The 23,449-nt window shown below is 36.3% G+C and overlaps 1 protein-coding gene across 1 annotated transcript in view; it reads right to left on the bottom strand.

Annotated features, from left to right (window-relative positions):
• Positions 1–23,449, bottom strand: part of LOC134362627 (uncharacterized) — a 55,954-nt gene that overhangs the window by 24,083 nt on the left and 8,422 nt on the right. Inside the window, 2 exon segments of the mRNA XM_063077813.1 lie at positions 7,729–7,786; positions 7,789–7,913. Of these exon segments, the coding sequence (XP_062933883.1) occupies positions 7,729–7,786; positions 7,789–7,913 (183 nt within the window).

Here is a 23,449-nt window from a genome sequence, read left to right as displayed (position 1 = left end):
TGAAAAAATGTAATGTACTTTTTTCTGGTAGGGCTTCTTTTATACAGCATAATTCTTTTGAGATTCATCTAAGTTATTTGTAGAACAATAGTTCATTCCTTCATATCACTGAGTAGTATTCCATCGTATGCCTATGGTCACAGTTTGTCCATTCATCTGATGGACATTTCAATTGTTTCCAGTTTTTGCTATTATAAATAAAGCTTCTATGTGCATTCGTGTACAGGGCTTTGTATGGACATATGCTTTCATTTCTCTTGGATAAATACTTATGAGTAGTAGGTGTGTATTTAACTTTTAGAGAAACTGCCAAAATGTTTCCCAAAGCAGTTGTACCATGTTGCGTTCTCATTAGCAGTGCGAGAGTACCAGCTCCTCCGTGTCCTTGCCAACACTTGGTATAGGCAGTCTTTTTAATTTTAGTCATTCCAATAAGTGTATAATGCTGACTTGTGGTTTTAATTTGCTTTTCCCTAATTGCTAACAATGTTGAGAATTTTTTCATGTTCTTACTTGCCATCTGCATATCTTCGATAAAGTGTCAGTTCAAATCTTTTAAACCTTTTTTATTAGGTTTGTTTGCTTACTTTTGAGATTTGACAGTTCTTTACATATTTTGGATGTAAGTTCTTTATCATATATATACTGTAAAAATATTTTCTCCTAGTCTCTGACTTCTCTTTTCATTTTCTTAGTAGTGTCTTTTGAAGAGTGAAAGTTTTTATTTTGATGAAGTCCAATTTGTTCTTTTATGAATTATGCTTTTAGTGTTGTATCTAAGAAATCTGTTCTTGACCCAACATCTCAAAGAATTTCTTCCCCAATGTTTCCTCATAGAACTTTTATGGGCTTAAGATTTACATTTAAGTCTTTGGCCCATTTTGAATTAATTTTTGTATATGGTCCAAAGTTCATTTTTTCTTTTTTTTTGCATAAAATATACAATTGTTCCACTGAATTACCGTTGTGCCTTTATAAAAATCAGTGTCCATATATGTGTGTCTACTTCTGGACTCTATTTTGTTTCATGTTCATGAGTAGAGAGAATAAATATTGTTTATCCCAGACTGATCTAGAACTTCAACATAATCTGAATTAAAATCCCAGCAGCCATTTTTCTTTATAGAAATTAGCAATCTTATTTAAAAATTCACATAGGAATGCAAAGGACCTGGAATAATCACCTTTGAAAAAGAAGAACAAACTAGAGGTCTTAAACTACCAGATTTCGAGACTTATTATAAAGCTACCATGTTCAAGATAGGGTGGTATTGATATCGAGATAGACACGTGGAATAAAATGTCCAGAAACTGACCCACACTTATATGGTCTATTGATTTTCACAAAGGTGCAAAGGCTGCAGAGAAAATAGTCTTTTCAACAATGTTGGAACAGTAGGGTATCCATATTTGTAAAAATGAAACAATCTGTATCTCACATCGTATTTAAAATTTTACTCAAAATGGATCATAGATCTAAATGTAAAATCCAAAACTACAAAGCTTCTAGAAGGAAACACTGGAGAAAATTTTTGTCACCTTGCAATAGGCAAAAGATTTCTTAGGTACGTTACCAAAAACACAATTCATGGACAGGAATTATTGACATGATGGACTTCATCAAAATCAAGAATTTCTGTAAAACATTGTTAAGCGAATAAAAAGCCAAGACACAGACTGGGAAAAATTTTCAAAGCAGATATCTCATATAGGACTTGTGTGCAAGATATATAAAGAGCTCTCAAAACTAAAAAAATAAGAAACCAAATAACTCAATCAATAACTACAAAAATATTTGAAGACACTTCACCAATGAAGCCATACAGGTGGCAAATAAGCACACAAGATGTTCAGTGATATTACTCATTAGGGAAATTCAAGTTAAAATCACAGTGAAATACCTACTAAAATAGTTAAAGAGAAAAGGACTGATTATTTCAAGTGCTGGAGAGGATGTACAGAAATTGGAACTCTCATACCCTGCTGTATATAATATGACACATCCACTTTGGCAGTTTGGCAGTTTCTTAAACAGTTAAACATTCATCTACCGTAAATCCTAGGTATTGAATTCTTAGGTATTTGTCCAAGAGAAATAAAAGCAAATGTCCAAACAAAGACTTGTACACTAATGTTCTTAGCAACTTTGTAGTAGCCAGAACTGGAAACAATTGAAATGTCTATCAACAGGTGAATGGATAAACAAATTGTGCTTATCCATATAGCAGATACTATTCAGTAATAAAAAGGAATATACTTGCATCAATGAGCTCAAAATAATTATGCTGAGTGAAAGAAGCCAGACCAAAAAAAAAGTATATAGTGTATGATTTCATTTATACAAAATTTTAGAAAATGCAAACTCATCTATAGTGACAGAAAGTAGATCAGTTTGGGGGCGGGTGATGGGGTGGTCATCAGGGTGTGTGTGAGAGAGCACAAGGGGGCATTAGAAAACTTTTGGGGGTGATAGGTATGTTCACTATTTTGATCATGGTTATGGTTTCTTGAGCATATACATATGTCAAAATGGGTCGAATTGTTCACCTTAAATACATGCAGGTTATCGTATGTTAGTTATACCTTAATAAAACTGTTTAGAAAAATAGGGCAAAATGAAGACTTCAGACAAAAAAAACAAAACAAAACTGAGGTGCAGTAATTCTTAACTAGTAGATCTGCACTAAAAGAAGTATTAAAGGAAATTCTTCAGGCAGATGGAAATGATCATAGAAATCTAGGAAGGAATGAGGAACATTGGAAAGGGAAAAATTAAATAAATATTAACAGATAAAATAATAATAATGATGTCTTGTGGGGGGTTGAAGTTTATGCAGAATTAAAATATAAGACCACAGTAGCACAAAAGAATGGAAGGGAGTTAAATAAACGGAGTTAAAATGTTTAAGGTCCTTGCATTGTCCGTGAATTGATAAAAGTGCTAATTTATTTTAGAGTACAAAAAGTCAAGGATGCATGCTGTAATCAGCTAATTCATGCATAGTATACACTATAAGAATAATTTTAAAATGCATACCTGCCAAACTAATAGAAGAAAAATAAAATAATAAAATATGCTTGAGGAATCCAAAAGAAGGAAGGAAAGGAAAAAGTAACAGAGAATAGATGAGACTCATATATTTCAGAAATTATATGAAATACAATTGTAAGAAATATCCCAATTATAATACAAAGATTGTCAGACTAGGGGAAGAGACATATCTGAAACATAAGGTCACAGACCAATTGAAAGCAGGATGGAAATGATGTACCATGCAAACACTAGCCAAAAAGTTGGGGATACCTATAGTATTTAGACAAACCAGACTCTAAAGAAGAATTATTAGATATAAAGGGGTACATTTCATACTGATAAAAGGGCCAATTCGACAGGAAGAAATAACAATTCTAAATTTGTAGGCCCTTTATCATATAAGTGCAATATACAAAAGCAACTAGTAACAATGCTAGAAGGAGAAATAGATCCACAATCATAGTACAAGATTTTTAGCACACTCCTGTCCGCCAAAAATAAATAAATAAATAAATAAATAATCCATAGGGATAGAAGATTTGAACATGTAAATTTGCCCCAAATTATATATACCCAACTCTATAACCCAGTTAATTTATAATATGTACATGTCTATTCAAGCATACATGGAACATTTACAAATATAGGTCAAATGCTGGGCCACAAAACATGGCTAAAAATTATATAGAGTATTTATTGGACCATAGTACAATTACTCTAGAAATAAGAGCAAAACGATGACTAGAAAATCTCCCACTGCGTGTCCAGCAGAGGCTGAAGTTGGAAGTGGGGGGGAGAAGATGTGGGAAGCCACCATCTGTCCCAGAGCTGCTGCGATGCTTGTGCCCACTGTGCACTGTCCAGCCCCAGAGGCACTGCCCACATGGACCCTGGGGTGAATGATACCCTTGGGTGAAGTGCAGCCCGGAGCCCTTCCCTGTTTACCAATCAATATGACCCATATTGTATATGCACATGTACATGCATATGCATATGTATACATGTATATGGGTAGATATACTCACACAGATATATCTTTATATGAGTTTTAAAAAAAGGAAAAATGAAAAGATGGGGAAGAAAAAAGGACAGGAAGAGGGAGTGAAAAGGAGAGAAAAGAAAAATATCTGAAATAAGTATATAACAAAATGTTCTCAGTGGCTATCTCTAGGCTGTAGGCTCATGGGTAATTCTTTCTTCCTTCAGCTCATTTATATTTTCTAAATGTTCATCATATGATGTATTTTTAAATAAAAGAAATCATATGCTGCGTTGGTCACTTCTCCCAGGATCCTGCCTGAAGCCCTGTCCTCCTGTCAAATACTGGTCCAGGGGCTGCTGATGTGGCAAGTTCTTTCTGGCCTCCCGAGAGCTTACCCAGCACAGAAGAAGGCTCGAAGCTGCCAGCCTAACACTCGGCACGCTTTGTGCTGATTGCTGCCTTCCCTGAGAACTGCTCCAGGGGCTGCTCTGAAAGCCGGCAGAGCCAAGCTCAAGTCCAAATATGAATTATTTGCAGTATTGCCCTAGATGGGCTGGACTGTTTCCCATCATCAGAAGTACGGGTAATTCTCTGTATAAATAATTTACCTTGCCAGGAACAGGCAATACAGCAAAAGCATTTACGATGAAACCGACAAAAAGGATATTAAACTTCTCTCAAAATTTAGTGTCTTTTTTTGTGATTACAAAATGCATTGTGAGGGGCCGGCCCGTGGCTCACTCGGGAGAGTGTGGTGCTGATAACACCAAGGCCATGGGTTCAGATCCTATATAGGGATGGCCGGTTCGCTCACTGGCTGAGCGTGGTGCTGACAACACCAAGTCAAGGGTTAAGATCCCCTTTCCGGTCATCTTTAAAAAAAAAAAAAAAAATGCATTGTGTTAGAAAACTTAGAATGTACAAAAAAGTATTAAATTAGTGTAGAATCACCCCATTCTCAAACTCCTAAATAAATTTTTATAACTATTTTGGCAAATTTCTTTCCATGATTTTTTTTTCTTTTTACCTAATTGGGGTCATACCATGTACAGTCCTCCCCACCCCGGATCCATATCTTTGTGTGTGTGTGTGTGTGTGGTAAAATATGCATAACATAAAATTTACCATTGTAGCTATTTTTAAGTGTACAGTTCTGGGGCATTAAGTATGTTCACACTGTTGTGCCACTGTCACCACGGTCCATCGCCAGAACTTTTTCATCTTCCCGAACTGGAACACCCATGAAATAACAACTTCCCATTCCCCTCTCCCGCCTCCCTGGCAACCACCGTTCCACTTTCTGTCTCTATGAGTTTGACTACTCTGGGCGCCTCACACACAGGAATCATACAGTATTTGCTTTCTTTGTGTCTGGCTTATTCCACTTTGCATAATGTCCCTGAGGTTCATCCATGTTATAGCATGGGTCAGAATTTCCTTCATTTTTAAGGCTGATTAACATTCCAATGTATGAATATACCACATTTTGTTTATCCACTCATCCATCTATGGACATTTGCTTTGTTTCCACCTTTTGGCTATTGTGAATAAAGCTGCTATGAACACGTGTGTACAAATATCTGCTTTCAATTCTTTGGGGTATAGACCCAGAACTGGTATGTTAGATCATACGTTAATTCTATTTTTTATTTTTTTGAGGACCCATGTGCAGTTTTGAATCCTCTTTCTATTAATTTGCTTAATTTTTGAGCATAAGTATTTTTTCAACAGTATTTTCGTAGCTTTTAATTTTTTTATAATTTTAAATGTATAAAAGTTGCAAGAATAGTACAGCATACTCCAATATAACCTTCAACCAAATTCACTAATTGTTATTATTTTGCCACATTTACTTTATCATTTCTCTCTCTCTCTTTCTGTGTGTGTGTGTGTGTGTGTGTGTGTGTAGACAGTTCCAGGCATGACGCCCCTTTATCCCAAAATGATTCAGTGTGGATTCCCTAAGAACAAGGACATTCACTTTCATAATTACAAAACAATCATCAAAATAAGGAAGTTAAGCATTGGTACAATACTATTATCTAATCCAAATCCAACATTCAAATTTTGCTAACTATCCCCATCTGAGAATGTGCATTACATTTAACTGTCAAGTCCAGTGGTGGCAGAATTGTAAAGAAGCCCTTTCCCATTCCCCCACCCCCAAGATTACAGTCTCTGTTAGTCAGTAAAAACACTAATCTAGGTACTGCTGTGCAGGGGCTTTGCAGATGGAATTAATGTTGCTAGTCAGCTGACCTTAAAATAGGGAGGGTGTTCTGGACTATCCAGGTGGGCCCAGTGTAATCACAGGAACCTTTAAGAGCAGAAGAGTGAGAGATGAGGCAGAAGAAGACTGAGATCGAAGTATGAGAGGAACTTGACTTTCGTTGCTGGAGAGGGCCACGTGGAATGCAGGCAAAGGCCAACCTCTGCGTGACAGTCAGCAAGGAGACAGGGACCTCGGTCCTACAACCACACAGAGCTAGAGCTAGCCAACCTCCTGAATGAGGCTGAAAGCAGATTCTCCCCACAGTTTCTAGATAAGAGCCCGGCAGGCTAACACCTCAATTTCAGCCTGTGAGACCTGCAACAGAGGAACCATCCAAGCTCACCAGCTTCAAACCTACAAAACTGTGAGGTTATAAATTTGTGCTGTTTTAGGTTACTAAGTTTGTGATAACTTGTTCCCATGGGAATAGGAAATGAATACAAATCTCTTTAATCTCCTTTAAACTGGAACTTTTTCGGTCTTTCTTGACATTTGATATTTTATGAAGAGTATTTGTAGAAAGTCCAATTATTTACAGGAAGTCCTTCAATTTGGGTTTTTCTGATGTTTTATTAATAGATTCAGGTTATACATTTTGGGAAGTAATTCTCCAGAAGTGACACTGTGTCCTCACTGTATCACATCAGCATGTGATGTTGTTTTTGTCCCAGTAATGTTAATTTTGATCACGTGGGTAAGGTGATACCTACCAGGACTCTCCTCTGTAAAATTACTACTTTCCTTTTTGTAATTAACAGAAACTTTGCAAGAAGATACCTTGAGACAATATAAACATCCTGCTTGTTTTTTAAAAAGCTTGTGGAATTTTTATAAGATTGCATTAAATTGATGGTGGGGGTGGGATTTAAACACAGGCAGTCTAGCTCTAGCACCTACATTAAATTTGGGGCAGTGAAAATGTAAAACTTTTGTGGTAGTATTCAGTTTTCGTCTACAGAGTTTGGTTTTGCTGTTGTAACTGCTCCTTTATATTAACCCTGAAATTGGAACTTGAATATGGAAATAATTTGCATGCAGGTTTAGTAATAAAGACTCAGGCCTAATGCACTGAATGACAGACATGAAAATTATGTTTAGACAACTCTGAAAATCATTGTCCCAATAATAAAAAATAATTAATCTGTGAAATGAAATGAGTGAATCTAGAAACTTTTTTGATGGGATATAGACTGCTTCTTAGTGGAAAGCTCATCCAACTAATTCTCAAATATTTGCATTACTTAAATTACACCCCAAGTAATAAATAATAACATATGAAATAGATTTGCTTTGTGCTTTGTCAATTTATTTTTTTTGCATCTAACTTCTTTCCAAAAGCATTTAAGAAGACTGTAATAAAGCTCTAATTACACTTTCTCTCTTCTGCAAATTTGTCAGTTAAGAGCTTGAGTTCTTTGAAAGTATTTCCTTTTGGGAATTTGTCCAAAGTCTTCACTAGCTCCAGCCAATTCCTCTGCCATTTTCTCCAAAGAGGCACATCTTTCCTCTCCATTGAGATGAGCAGATGGCAAAGCTGAATCATTGGGGAGACGATTCTCTCAATGCCCTTGTTCTGTGTCACCGAGCCGATGTCATCCAAGAGGAAAGACTCCATCTCTTCTAGTCTGTGAACAGAAGTTGTGACATGGTTGTGGCTCGTGATGACTGACATTCAAAACTACTTCTTTTTGATTTGATGTTCATCTAATTTTACTTCTTTTAATACAACATATTAAAGGGATAAGTAGGCGTTATTTTCAGGACCTTTCAAGTATGGGGTAGGTTGTGGCTGAAACATGTGAAGAAGTGGAATAAAGACACAATGAGATATGTTCAGAGAAAGGCAAACAGAATGGCAAATGGAACCACAAACTGTATGAAATGTTTAAGAAATTCTTCATCTAATTATGAAGACGTGGTTGAGGTCTTCCTTATTCATAGTACAACATACAGTAGAGGGAACAGATTTTTATCTAACTTTTATTCTATGGAGCTGCTCAGAACAAGGTGGCAACAGAAAGGTCTCCTTCAAATTGCATCTCAGAGCAAAATTCTTAGAGATCCTAGGAGTACATGAGGATATAATAAACTTTCTTCCCCTGGCAGGATACCAAGCTGGATGACAACTTGAGGGTATTATATAGAAATTTCAAGTATTGTGGGAGTGGGTGAACAAAATTCCAGTGCCAAACTTTTTGATTTGTTCAATGTTATCCTCTCTTTAAAAATCTCCTCCCTAATAGTGATTAAAAGAGGAAGGCTCAGACTTGCTTTTCTGATTAGGACATAATAGATTACAACAGGTCAAAGTTCCTGCTATACTGTCTGGAAAAGTCAGATAAATTACAAAAATTACATTCTAAAAAACATCAGAGAGTGTGGAAGCGAGGATCATGAGATTCTTTCCAGCAAGGAAAGAATCTTTCAGAGATGAAATGTGTAAATAGTGTAAATGACTATTTATTATTTTAGGGGCATTTGCTGATTCTGGGCACAGGCTGAGGAATAGAGCCTGGACCAATCAGAAGTCCAGTGCTGGAGAAAACAAATTAAAAAAATTTATGATTAGAAGAACTCCACACTTAGACACATTACATAGTCCTGCTGCTGAAAATTAAATACAAAGAAAAAATTTAAAGCATCTGGAGAAAAAGACTACCTTTATTTATTTATTTATATTTTTATTACTATTTTTTTGGTGGCTGGCTGGTACATCTGAATCCTTGACCTTGGTGTTTTAACACCGTGCTTTAACCAACTCAGCTAACTGGCCAGCCCTAAAAAGATTACCTTTAAAGGAGCAGTATTAAATTTGACAGATGACTTTTCTTCAGAAACAAAAGAATCAAGAAGACAATGGAATGGCAGCTCTAAAGTTAAAAAAGAAACAGTTAACCTAGAATAGTATATCCAATGAAAATACCACTTAAAAAATTGATGTGCTGGAGTGATAGAACTGTTTAAATCTTGATCATTGTGGTTACATGACTGTATGCATTTGTCAAAACTTGCAGAACTGAATATTAGTGCATACAAATTACAAGTTAATTTTTTAATGGAAAAATAAAGGTGAAACAGAAGCATTTAAGGTGAACAAAAACTGAAGGGATTTATTACCAGTAGGACTGCACTGAAAGAAAAAAGGGAGATTTTCAGGAAGGAGGAAGATGATCCAAGAAGGAAGCAAATGAAGAAGGAAAAGAAGCAGACCAGAAGGGGTAATACACAGGTAAATATAAAAGAATATTGCTTATGCAAACAATAACACCACACCTTGTGGAGTTTAAAATATGTGTAGAACCACATACTGGCCAGCTGCCAAAAAAAAAAAAAAAAAGTGTATAACTAAAATGTACGACAACCATAACACAGAAAGCAGGAGAAGTGTTCTAGAGTTACAACATCATCAAGAAAGTGCTAAAAATATCCATCTGTGTTAGGACATAATAAGGCAAGGACAAATATAATCTCCAGGGTAACCACTGGAAAAGTGAAATAATGTTAATTAAAAAGTTATTACACAGAATTAATACAAACATTAAAATTTTGATTATTTTTAAAGGCAGGTAAAGGAAGAAAATGGGAAAAAAAAAAAAAAAACAGGTGGCAAAAATAGGAAAACATCCCAGTAATTTATAAAGGCTAATATATCAGTAAGTACATTAAATGTGAATGGACTGGATTCATCAAGTACAAGACTAAAATTTTCATTCTAGATGAAACAAATTTCATCTACATAAACTGCTTATGAGAGACATAGTTAAGGGCAAAGAGGTTGAAAATAAAATAGAGCATACAATGAAAACTCTAACTGAAAGAAGACTGGTGCTGCTGTATTAATGTTAAACAGAGTAGACTTACGGTAAGAAGTATTACTAGAGATGAAGAGTATTACTTCATAGATATGACAGGGTCAAATTCAATTATTTATGCTATTATCTCCAAAGCTAAAAAGCAAACCTAAGAATGTACAAATAAGGAATTAATAAAGAGCAAAATCAAGGTAAAAAGGGGAGGGAAAGGTATAATAGAAAAAATCAACAAAACTTAAAAGTTGGGTTTTTAAAAAGATTAATTAACTTGCTAAACCCTTAATATGACAGATCAAGAATGCATAGATTGAATATGTAGTGATTATTAATAAATTTAAAAAGAGATCATCGTTATAGATTTACAGATGCCAAAAATATGTTAAAAGGATATTGTGAACAGCTTTATATCTATAATTTGAAAACTTAAATAAAATGGACATAATTCTTCCAAAATACATCATAACTAAAGAAATTTAATCTATGTCTTCACTTATGTATTCTTCCAAACATCTAAGAAAGAAAAATATCAATCTTATACAAATTCTTCCAGATAATGGAAGAAGAAGGAACACATATCAACTCATGTTGTGAGGCCAACATTATCCTGATACAAAAGCCAGAGGTTAGAAAAATTATAAGCCACGCTCTTACATGAGTATAGATACAAAAATCCTAAATAAAATGTCAGCAAATTAAATCCAGCAGTATATAAAAAGATAATACATCATGACAAGATGAGACTATCCCAGGAACATAAGTTTTGTTTAGCATTTTATTTTATTTACTTATTTTATTTTATCAATATACAATGTAGTTGATTTTCATGTCCCTTTACCAATTCCTCCTTCCTCCTTCCCTCCCCCCCACCTACCCAACAACATCATATATGTTCACTTGTCTTAACAAGTTCAAGGAATTGTGATTGTTGTGTCTTCTTCCCTGCCCCCCCATTTGTGTATTTATTTATTTATTTATTTATTTATAGCTCCCACAAATAAATGAGAACATGTATTTCTCTTTCTGTGCCTGACTTATTTCACTTAACATAATTTTATCTAAGTCCATCCATGTTGTTGTGAATGGTAGTATTTCATTCTTTTTTTTTTAGCAGAATAGAATTCCATTGTGTAAATATACCCCAGTTTCTGTATCCACTCATCTGATGATGGACATTTGGGCTGGTTCCTACTCTTGCAGGAGAATGAACTTAGACCCATACCTCTCACCACATACCAAAATCAACTCAAAATGGATTAAAGAATTAAATATACACCCTGAAACAATAAAACTCCTTAAAGAAAACAGGGAAAATACTCCAGGAAGTAGGATTGGATACAGACTTCATGAATATGACCCCAAAAGCACAGATAACCAAAGGAAAAATAAACAAACATTTAGCATTTTAAAAGCAACAAATGCAATTTACCACATTAACAGGATAAAGGGGAAAAACCTTACTTGTGATTAACTAAATATATGCACAAAAGCATTTGATAAAATCTATTACCTTTTCATGATTAAAAACGAAAATTCTCACCAAATCAGGAATAGAACTTCCCTAGTCTGCTAAATAATATTCTCCCTCACAAAAACTGAAAGCAAACATTGTATCTAATGAAAAATATTAAAAGTGCCCCCTGAAACTAGGAATGAGGCAAGGATGTATAAAACTATAATTATTCACAGATAACATGATTGCATATATAGATATCCAAAGAAACCTACAGAAAACTAGAATTAATAAGTGAATTTGGCAAGGACACTGGATACAAGGTCCATACACAACAATCAGTTGTATTTTCATGTACTGAGAATAAACTGTGAAAAGTGAAAACTTTAAAAAATGCTATTTACAGTACCATAAAAAGATCAAATACTTAGGAATAAATTCTACTCAACATAATTAGACCATAAAATGAAATAATCAATGTAAATACTGGAAAATAGGCAAAACCATTCAAGATACTTAAGAAAAAAAAAAAAAGAAAAGAAAAGAAAAAAATCTTAATAAGAAAATTTGGTTAAATAGTTGCAAATATTTACTCTATTAACAAAAATCAGAAATAGATACAGACAGCCAACTGATTTTCAACAAAGATGCCAAGAACATACTTCAGGGAAAGGACAGCCTCTTCAACAAATGGTGCCTTGAAAACTGTATATCCACATGCAGAAGATTGAAACTGGATCCCTATCTCTCACCATGCACAAAAATCAACTCAAAATGGGTTAAAGACCTAAATTTAACACCTGAAACTATGAAACTACTAGAAGAAAATATAAGAAAAACAGTACATGAAAGTGAGTGGGCAGCACTTTTTTGAGCAAGATTACAAAGGCACAGGAAACTAAAGCAAAAATAGACAAATGGGACTACGTCAAACTAAAAAGTTTCTGCACAGTGAAGGACACAATCAACAAAGTGAAGAGACAGCCTACAGAATGGGAGAAAGTGTTTGCAAACTACAATTTGACAAGAGGCTAATATTTAGAATACAAAAGGAATTCAACAGCAAAAAAAAGAACAACCCAATTAAAAATGGGCAAAGTCTTGCCCCATCCTATTACCTGGAGTGTTTCCCCTATATTTTCCTATAGGAATTTAATCGTTTCAGGTCTTATATTTAAGTCTTGAATCCATTTTGAGTTGATTTTGGTATATGGTGAGAGGTATAGGTCCAGTTTCATTTTTCTGCATATGGATGTCCAATTTTTCCAGCACCATTTATTGAGGAGGCAGTCTTTTCCCTAATGTATGTTCTTGCTGCCTTTGTCAAAGATCAGTTGGCTGTAAGTATGTGGGCTGATTCCCAGGTTTTCTATTCTGTTCCATTGATCCAAGTGTCTGTTTTTATGCCAGTACCATGCTGTTTTGGTTACAATAGCTTTGTAGTATAATCTGAAGTCAGGTAGTGTTATGTGGGGCTTTATTTTTTTTGCTTAGGATTGCTTTGGCTAATCAGGGTCTTTAATCCCTGATTAAAGACTATTGTGTATATATACCAAGGAATGGATATCATCATGTCTAAGGGATACTTGCACTCCCATGTTCATTGCACCTCTATTTACAATAGCCAAAATACGGAACCAATCTAAGTGTCCATTGATGGACAACTGGGTAAGGAAGATGTGCTATATCTAAACAATGGAATACTACATAAAAGTGGCTGTAGAAAGGAATTAAATTCTGCAATTGCAGCAACATGGATGAGAAAATTATGTTAAGTGAAATAAGCCAGACAAAGAAACAGAAATACTGCAGGTGCTCACTCATAACTGGGTGCTAGGAAGGAAGGAGGAGAGGAAGGGATGGAGGAAGAGGGAAGGAGGGAAGAAGGAAGGAATGAAGGAAAGAAAGAAAGAAAAGACCACAACAATGTGTTGAACTTTCAAAAGGCAAGAACAAACCTAAGGATATTAGAGATGGGGGGATGGAAGGAGAGGACTTGGGAAATGATAGGTTGGGCAAAGGGCATAAAGAAATATCACGATTTGTAAGAATGAATATGCTAATAATAAATAAATTTTTTTAAATGGGCAAAAAGACCTGAACAAACATTTCTCAAAAGAAGGCATATAAATGGCCAACAGGCACATGAAAAAATGCTCAACATCACTAATCATCAGGGAAATGCAAATTAAATAGATATTTGATTGTTCTGAGACAGTCATTCTTTCTCTTCAAAGAATCAATGACATTCAGTCACACCCAATCAATTCTACTGTCCTCATAGTTACCAATCCTCCTGTACCCCTCAAAATCCAGTGACATTGCATAGGAAGTGCATCTGGTCGTTCCTTGTCTTGATTCACCACAGGTGAAAGTCTCAGTAGTTACACTGCTAAATCAGAGCAGGGCTATCAATACTCCACCTGCAGTGAAGATGCGGTGCCCACTACCACCTGGCTGGTGAGTGATCCGACCCCAGAATCCTGTCGTTAGCATTTGCTTCCCAGAACCACTCCTGGTACTGACCCTCTCAGGTTGGGCTCCCTGAAGCAGAGCAGGAGATAGGGATTTGTGTGTACGTGAGTTGCTGAGAGAGCAAAGCAGGATAGGGAATGGGACAGAGACAAACAACTTCTTGGCCTGACATATGGGAGAGATCTCTGGAGCATAAACCATGTTGCAGAATTACTCCCCTTGAGGCAAAGAGCCAGCATTTTGTACCCCCATATCTTACTCATTTGGGGCCGCTATAACAAAATACCATAGATTGGGTGGCTTAAACAACATTTATTTCTCACAGTTCTTGAGACTGGGAAGTTCAAGATCAAAGAGCTGGCAGATTGGATATCTGGTGAAGGCTCTTCTCCTGGATTGCAGATGCCTGCTTTCTTGCTGTATCCTAACACGACAGAGGGAAAGATCTTATGTCTCTTCCTCTTTTTATAAGGGCTCTAATTCCATCCTTATGACCTAATCTAACCCTAACTAACTCCCAAAGGCTCCACCTCCAGATACCATCACACTGGAGAGTAGGTCTTTAACATATGAATTGGAGGAGGTGGGACACAAATATTCTGTCCATAGCATCCCATAACATTCAGTTTGGGGACATACAGAATCCTGACAGAGCTTCTTAATTATTCAAAAAGAGAGGTGGTTGTATCTAGTAATGTATTTTTATTTTTAATTTGGTACATCTTACATACTCATTTTTAAATGGATAAGCCACACAATGTTTTTAGCATAAACTCTGATAATGAAACATTTTAACACACCAAAGTGTATTATAAAATAAACTATTCCAGATAACAAGTTTAACACGTAAGAGAAAGGGGCGTGTGATTATTCTTGCTTCTGAATACATCTGGAGATCAGCCAACACCTTCTTATTCAGAGCATGAGTTGTAAAAATCCTATAATCCATCTCTGATTGATAATGATGACAGTGTAGTCACCTATAGAGAACCAACAAGGGGAAACATGGACATTTTTACTTACCTTGATGGGAAGACACTTTTCACTCTCGAAGTGAAAGATCAGGTCATTGGATTCACCCTAAATGTAAGAAATCCAGTTGTTTTACCAGCCATAGGAATCTATCTCCATCTACACTATGGTTCAAAACCGTGGCATCTCCCAGCAACTGTTAACTGACTCTACTACTGACGTCACAGACAGCATTGCTAACAAGCAAACATCATAACTTATGCATGAAGCTATGGAAGGTCTGCTGTTTCTGCAGTATGGAAGGCTGTGCTTATTCACAGAAATAACTGACTAGAGTCTGAGAAAGAGGCTGAGTTTTAATGAATCCAGTTGTAAAGATAAGGCTCAGCTGTGGGTCTTCAAAACGTTTTGTTCTTGGAACTGAAAGAAAATTAGGTACTGTTAATAATAAAAGCCAGATGATGAATCACTGAGCAGTTTAATTAATGTGGCTGATTCTTTCTAGTTCCCTCATGTGTGCATTTTCATAAGAATTTGGTTTGTGAGTAAATATTCAGGCTGCCGTTTCTTAGGAACAATAAAGGAAATGGGAGCTGCCTTGGGTTGAATGTCCCCCAAAACCTTAATTTCCACTGTAACTGTTGAGAGTGGGAAATACTATTATGATAATTGAAAGGAGGGACCTTGAAGAGGTGATTGGATTAAAAATGGTGGTCAGGGGTGTGGTTCTGAGGGCTTTAAAAGTAGAGTGCTTAACAATGGAATACTACTCAGCTATAAAAACGAATGAAATACTGCCATTTGCAACAACATGGATGAACCTTGAGAGAATTATATTAAGTGAAACAAGTCAGGCACAGAAAGAGAAATACCACATATTCTCACTTATTGGTGGGAGCTAAAAATAAATAAATAAATTCACACACACACACACACACAAAAAAAAAAAAACCGGGGGGGGGGGGAAGAAGACATAACAACTACAATTCCTTGAAGTTGATACGACAAGCAAACAGAAAGGACATTGTTGGGTGGGAGGGGGGAGAGGGAGGAGGGAGGGGGGTTTCAGTAAAGGGCCACAATAATCAACCACATTGTATATCGACAAAATAAAATTAAGGGAGAAAAAAAAAGTAGAGTGCTTGAGGAACTATTCTCTCTGCTCCACCATTTTGCAATGTGATACCCTGCTGTCACTGTCACCACCACCAAGAACTTCACCAGCTGTGTTCCCTGGACTTTGGACATCCTAGCCTCAGAAACTGTAAGCAATAAATTTCATTTTCTTTGTAAATCACCTGGTTCCATGTATTTTGGTATAAGCAACAGAAATCGACTAATACAGGGACTTAAACTGGAGAGAAAATAGATTAAAATAGGGCTGGCCCCGTGGCTCACTCGGGAGAGTGCGGTGCTGGTAGTGCCGAGGCCACGGATTCAGATCCTATATAGGGATGGCCGGTGTGCTCACTGGCTGAGCGTGATGCAGACGACACCATGCTGAGGGTTGCGATCCCTTACCGGTCACACACACACACACAAAAAAAGATTAAAATATATATTAGGTGTGTACTGTGTTCCAGGTGTTTTCCATATTTTATCATGCTTATTCCCCAGTGCAATTTTATTAAAGTATTTTATTATTTTTTTCATTGAAAAGTAAAAAATTGTATGTTTTATGGCATACAACATGATGTTTTGATATATGTCTATATTGTGGAATGGCTGATTTAACATACGTTTTATTAACTTTACCTTACAGATGAGGAAACCAAAGCTCACAGAGGCTCACCATCTTGACTACAGTCTCAAAGCTAATGAGTGTATGGAGACTGGATTTAAATCTACACATGGGTGATACGAAAGTCTGGTCATTTGTGTGTATGTGTGTAAGTGTGAGTGTGAAGATTGAAGCATATAAGTGGTGCCAAACCTGTGAGAATTATTTCCTATTCAAATTATCATTTACTCCTTGACTTGCAATAAGTTTCTGAAGACTATAGTGTTTGAGTTGTGTTTGGTCAGGAAAACAGAAACCACTCTAGGTATTTACAACAGAGGGGATTTGATTCAGGGAATTAATTACGAAAGAATTGGGAGGATGAGTGATTCAGGTGGGGCTCCCACCTATGATCTAGTGAGGAGATCATCAAACCATCTTCCCTAAAAGCAACTATAAAGATGGATAAAACTGCCCCTAAACAACCATTTCAGCATTCTGGGAATTGACCAAAGGCATGCAACAATCTGAGAAGTGTTTGTGCTTGAGCACCTGCTGGTCTTTGTGGAGATCTGTGGCATTCTAGTCTGGGGCTGATTCCACCTATCCCCCCACCCCACCAGCCTGAACAGCATGGGGGTTCTATCAGGGAGGGCAGCACATGAGGACCAGCAGCTTCTTTATTGCCATTGAAGGGGGCTTGCTCTATTAGGAGCAGTGGATGACACTGATACCCAGGATCCTTGTCAGTGAAAGTGATTCCCAGAGGCAGGGGATTGGGGGAGGGCCAAGGTCTCATATCTACAAACCTGTGGTTGAGGTTGTGATTGGGGCAAGCGTATTCCTGGCTGATGCTGTGCACATGTATAGCAGAAACTGAGAATCCCTAAGCTATTTACACATTCCTGGCTGACTTTAAGGCTTTAGATATGAGCACTGAAGACTAAAAAGGGCCCGTCACAAAGTAGACCCCAGGGGAGACCTGTGAAAAGCCTAAGCTTTGAATGAGCTCCCCTATCAATATACAGAAGCATCAGCAGAGGATGCAAGCCTGACTGATTCTAGGTGTTTGATCACAGTCCCTCTAATCATTGGCTGACACAAGGCAACCCTAGGAAACTAGGCTAAGAATAAAAACAAGAATATAGTATGGAGCAAAGACATCAATGGCTGCATACCATAGGGAGAAATATTTCACAGATACAGTCCAGGTAAAATGCTAAACAAACAGCTACGAGAATAACTTTTAGCAGGAAAAAATATCAGAATCAAGAGTTGCTACAATGACCAGTTTTAAACAAAAAATTACAAAACACGCAGAGAAACAGAAAAGTGTAATCCATACTCAGGGGGAAAAAATGGTCAACAGATGCTTCCTCTGAGTGACCTATGAGTGTTAGGTTTATCAAAGATTTCAAAGCAGCTGTGGTGACTCAAACAAACTGAAAGAAATGAAGAGTTCCTATAGAGGTACTCACATAAGTAATCATCAAGACAATACACATATTTTTCTATTTTTTCTTTTAATTGATTTAAATAAATAGTGTCTTCCCAAAATTCATGTCCACCTGGAATCTGTGAACATGACCTTATTTGGAAATAGGTAATCAGTTTATCTACTTTTGGACATGATGAAGTTAAGATGAGGTCATACTGGATTAGAATGAGCCCTAATTCTATGACTGATGTCCTTATATGAGTAAGAAGAGGGAAATTTGGACATAGAGACACACGGGGAGGATGTCCTATGATAACAGAGGCAGAGATCAGAGTGATGTTTCTACATGCTAAGGAACACCAAGGACTGCTGGCAACTACCAGATGCTAGAAAGAAGTAGGGAAGAATTCTTCTGTAGAGCCTAGAGAAAAAGCATGGCCATAATGACACTTGATTTCAAACTTCTGGCCTCCAGAACCATGAGAGAATCAATATCTGTTGTTTTAAGCCACCCAGTTTGTGGTAACTTACAACAGCAGCCCTAAAAAACTAATGCAAATGCCTCTGTTATTATAAGGCAAAATAGACTTTAAGACAAGGAATAATACATTAATAAATAGCCTATGGTCAGAGAAGAAACCAGAACTTAGAAAAACATTTGAATTGAATAAACATAGAAAGCACAACATATCAAAATATATTTGATGCAGCTAAAGCAAAATTTACAGCTTTAAGTGCCTATATTAGAAAAGATGACCAGCCACCCAAAAAAGAAAAGAAGAAAGATCTCAAATCAGTAACCTAAGCTTCCACATTAAAAAGTCAAAAAAGAAGAGTAAGCTTAATCCAAAGTAAGGAGAAGAAATAATTAAGATTAGAGCAGAAATCAGTGTAATAGAAAGCAGAAAAATAATAGAGAAAAATCAAGAAATTAGTAAAACATTAGCTAGACTGGCCAAGAAGAAAAAGAAGTGAAATCAGGCATAAAATGGTCCATTTCACTATTGTCCCTACAGAAATTAAAATGAATATAAGGGAATAGTATAAACATATTTATGTAAACAAATTAGACAACTTTCATCATAGGCAAATTCCTAAAATAACATAAATTGCAAAACTGACTCAAAAAGAAATAGAAAATGTATATAAATCTGTAACAAGTAAATAATTGAATTGACAACTTAAAATCTTCCCAGAAATAAAAGACCAGGCCCAGATGGTTTCACTGGTGAATTCTACCAAACATTTAAAGAAGTAATAATACTAATTCTTCACAAATTCTTCAATAAACTAGAGGAGGAAGGAATGCTTTATAAATGATCTTTTGAGGCGAGCATTACCCTAACAACTAAAAGCCAGGCAAGGACATTACAGAAAAAGAAAACTACAGATCAATACCCCTTGTGACCAAAGATGTAAAAATCCTTTTAAATATTAGCAAACTGAATACAGAAATATATAAAAAAAAGATTATTATACACCATCACCTAGTGGGAGTTAGCCCAAAATGCGAGGTTGATTTAATATAAAAAAAATCAGTGAATATAAAACACCACATTAATAAAGGACAAATATTATCATAAACATCTTAATGGATGCAGAAAAAGTATTTGACAAAATCCAACACCCAGTCATAATAACAACTCTTGACAAACCAGGAATAGAGGAGAAATTTCTCCAGACTGTGATGTATTGACACAAGGACAGGCATATACATCAATGGAACAGAATTGAGAGTCCAGAAATAAGTTTTTGTTGCTCCATATGAATGTTAGTATTAATCCTGAACAACAACAAAAATAAAGCTGGAGGCATAATACTTCCTAACTTCAAATTATACTACAAAGCTATAGTAACCAAAACAGCATGGAACTGGCATAAAGATAGACACTTGGAACAGTGGAACAGAATAGAGAACCCAGAAATCAACCAATAAACTTACAGCCAATTTATACTTGACAAAAGCAACAAAAACATACAATGGGGAAAAGACTGCCCCTTCAATAAGTGGTGCTGGGAAAATTGTATATCCATATGCAGAAGAATAAAACTAGAGCTGCACCTCTCACCATATACCAAAATCAACCCAAAATGGTTTAAAGACTTAAGTATTATGTTGAATGAAATAAGCCAGGCACAGAGAGAAAAATACCACATCTTCACCCATAAGTGGGAGTTAAGAGAGAAAGAAGGAAGGAAGGAAAGACCATAGTGGTGAGTTGGACTTGCAGAGGGAGAGAGCATACCTAGGGTTACAGGGTGGGGAAGGAGAGGGTGGAGGGAGAGGGATTAATTGAATGAAGGACATGGTAAATAATCACAATTTATGATAATGGGCATGCTGGTAGTATTGATCTGGCCATCACATCTTGGGCACAGGTGTGATGGTCAGCTTTGTACCCCATGAATATGTGTAATCAATGAAAAAAAAAAAAAAGAAAGCAGTCCTTACATTTATAGTCAATTTATTTTTAACAAAGGTACCAAGAAAAATCAATACAGAAAGAATAATCTTTTCAACAAATAGTCTGGGATAATTGGATATTGACACTTAAAAAATGACCTTAGATCCTGTCCTCACACAAAGATGAACTAAAATGGATCATATACTTGACTGTACAAACTAAAATTATAAAACTTCTAGAAGAAAACATAGCAGATTCATGGCCTTGGGTTGGGCAAAAATATATTGGATATGACACCAAAAGAATGATTCATAAAAGAAATAATTGGGATTAATAAAAATCTAAAACTTTTGCACCATGAAGAAAATGAAAAGATAAACCACAGACTGGGAGAAATATTTACCAATCATATATCTGATAAAGAACTTGCATCCAAAAATTATAAAGAACTCACAAACTTAATAACAAGAAGACAACTCATTTAAAAAAGGGCATAAGATTTAATAGACACTTCACAAAAGAAAGCACATAAATGGCAAATAAGCAAATGAAAAGATGTTCAACAAAAACATAATTATCAGAGAAATACAAATTAAAACCACCAGACACCACTACACAGACAATTAAATGACTATAATAAAAAAGACAGACAATACCAAGTGCTGTCAAGGATGCAGGAAAACTGGAACCTTTGTACACTGCTGGTGGGAATGTAAAATGGTAGATTCACTTTGAAAAACAGTTTGGCAGTGTCTTAAGATGCTAAACATAAATTAACGTACAACACAGCAATTCCATTCTTAGGAATCTACCCAAGAGAAATGAAAACATATACAGGGTCTCCAAAAAGTTCATGGAAGGATGTACATCATCTTTTAATTCTATTTTTCCACAAACTTTCTGAAGTACCTTCATATATCCACGCAAAGATGTATATGTGTGAATTAATTCTAATAGCCCCCAACTGGAAACACCAAAATGTCTATCAACTGATGAAAGAATAAACAAAACATAACATTTCCATACAGTAGAATACTGTTTGGCAACTAAAGGGAGCAAACTGATACAAACTAACATATGGGTAAACTTCAAAAACTTTATACTAATAATAGAAACCAGACACAAAAGACTTCATTTTGTAAATTGCATTTATGCAAAATATCCAGAAAAGGCAAATTTATAGAGCCAGAAATGAGGACAGTGGTTCCAGAACGCTAGGGGTGAGAATGAGGATTCAGTGTAAACAGGCTGAGGAAACTTTTCTTGGGAGATGAAGTGTTCTAAAACTAAATTGTAGTTTTACAATTACACAATTTGGTAAATTTACAGAGTTATTGTAACTCTAAAATTATTGTAAAGTCATTTATAACAAATGGCTTTTATTATATGTGAATTATATCTGAATAAGGCTGTTATGTTAAAATGTTGAAAGGGCTGAAGGACCAAAAGGGGAAATGGGATTACCCAAAGATCAGTGACTGCAGGGGGCCACCATCCACTTAAATTGACGGAAGAAGGAAAGGTCTTTTCTAGCACCCAGTCACTGTGCTGCTGAAGCTGCTGGGGTATACCACTGCATCAAGAACAGAAAGAAAAAGCCTCCCACTGGCAGAACCTAAAATCAGAAGCCAGATGAAAAGAGAGTCTAGTAAATGTAGTTTGCAGGCTTCCCACCCCTGTGATATGGAGAAACACACAAGGGTGAGAGTGGAGTTAACAGCCATTAGATGACTGACTGGCACACCTGGGAAATAGCTCTCCCTGCCACCCCACCTTAAACAAACAAACCACACATGACTTTTTATTTTGAAATAATTATAGATTTGCAGAAAATTGTAAAAGAAAATGCACTGGGAGGTCCCTTCTACCGTTTCCTCAGTTTCTCCCAGGGGTAACATCTTGAATAACTGCAGTACATTATCAAAACTAGGAAATTGACATGGTACAATTCACAAAGCGTATTCAGATTTTATAGATTTTACTTCTCTCCCTTTTAAAGATCTCTAAGATAAAGAAAAAAATGCAAGTGACTAATCCAAAAAAACATTTTGGGCCTTTCCCCTCAGATTTTTATTTTGAGCTTTGCTTTGTGGTGAACCAGGACGTTTGAGTTGAGCCTCCATTGGTATTCTGAACAGGATGTGAAGTAATTTGCCTGGGGGAGCAAGGGCCTGGTTTCCAAAGTGGAAAAGGCTTGGAATTGAAAAATGATAATTTCAGTAGAAGATTCTGAGGAGAAAGTATGAGAATTGATCCTTAATTCTGCTCCAAGGCTGGGTATGACCTCTTTGGAGAGAGAGAGATACTGTCCATTTGGGGCACATGGGTGGTCTCTCTAACTTAGGGTGTGTACCAGGCAACACAAACCAGGAAGGAGAGGATTTACCCTGAGGTGCGGCTGCAGGGTGGGGGAACACAGAGCAGGCTTAGCAAGGCTTGGCTTGAGAAGACAGCACCCTCTCAAAGTCCTAGGAGTATCTGAGGGGAAGAGATCTTCACAGGTGGCAGAGTCTGAAATTACATAGGTGAAGGAATGAACTAGTGAAACCTCGATGTTAATCACTGATGTGACCTTGCGATGCCCAGAGGCAGATGAGCTTTAGTGATAAACTGGGTAGAGGAAGACGCTGCCTTTGGCCTTTCCTCCAGTCACTACATGTTGGAACCAGCTCAGATGGTATGCATTTGCCTTCCATTCTAAATCTAACTCAAAACTAATTTCTTCATAGAAATTTGCCTGCCTCTCTTATATGCGTCTTCCATTCCTATTTCCTTAGCATCTCCAGTTATTATAGCTTAAGGGGCGCAAGTTATCTTAAACCTGTATTTTCATTCGTAATTTTTCTCTCATTGTTTACTTTGTGTGTGCTTCATCTCACTGAATTGTGA

The sequence above is a fragment of the Cynocephalus volans genome, chromosome 14 (genome assembly GCF_027409185.1).
Source record: "Cynocephalus volans isolate mCynVol1 chromosome 14, mCynVol1.pri, whole genome shotgun sequence".
In the NCBI taxonomy this organism is placed as follows: domain Eukaryota; kingdom Metazoa; phylum Chordata; class Mammalia; order Dermoptera; family Cynocephalidae; genus Cynocephalus; species Cynocephalus volans.
The sequence above is the reverse complement of the archived record's forward strand: the minus strand, read 5'-3'. Positions and strand labels throughout refer to the sequence as shown.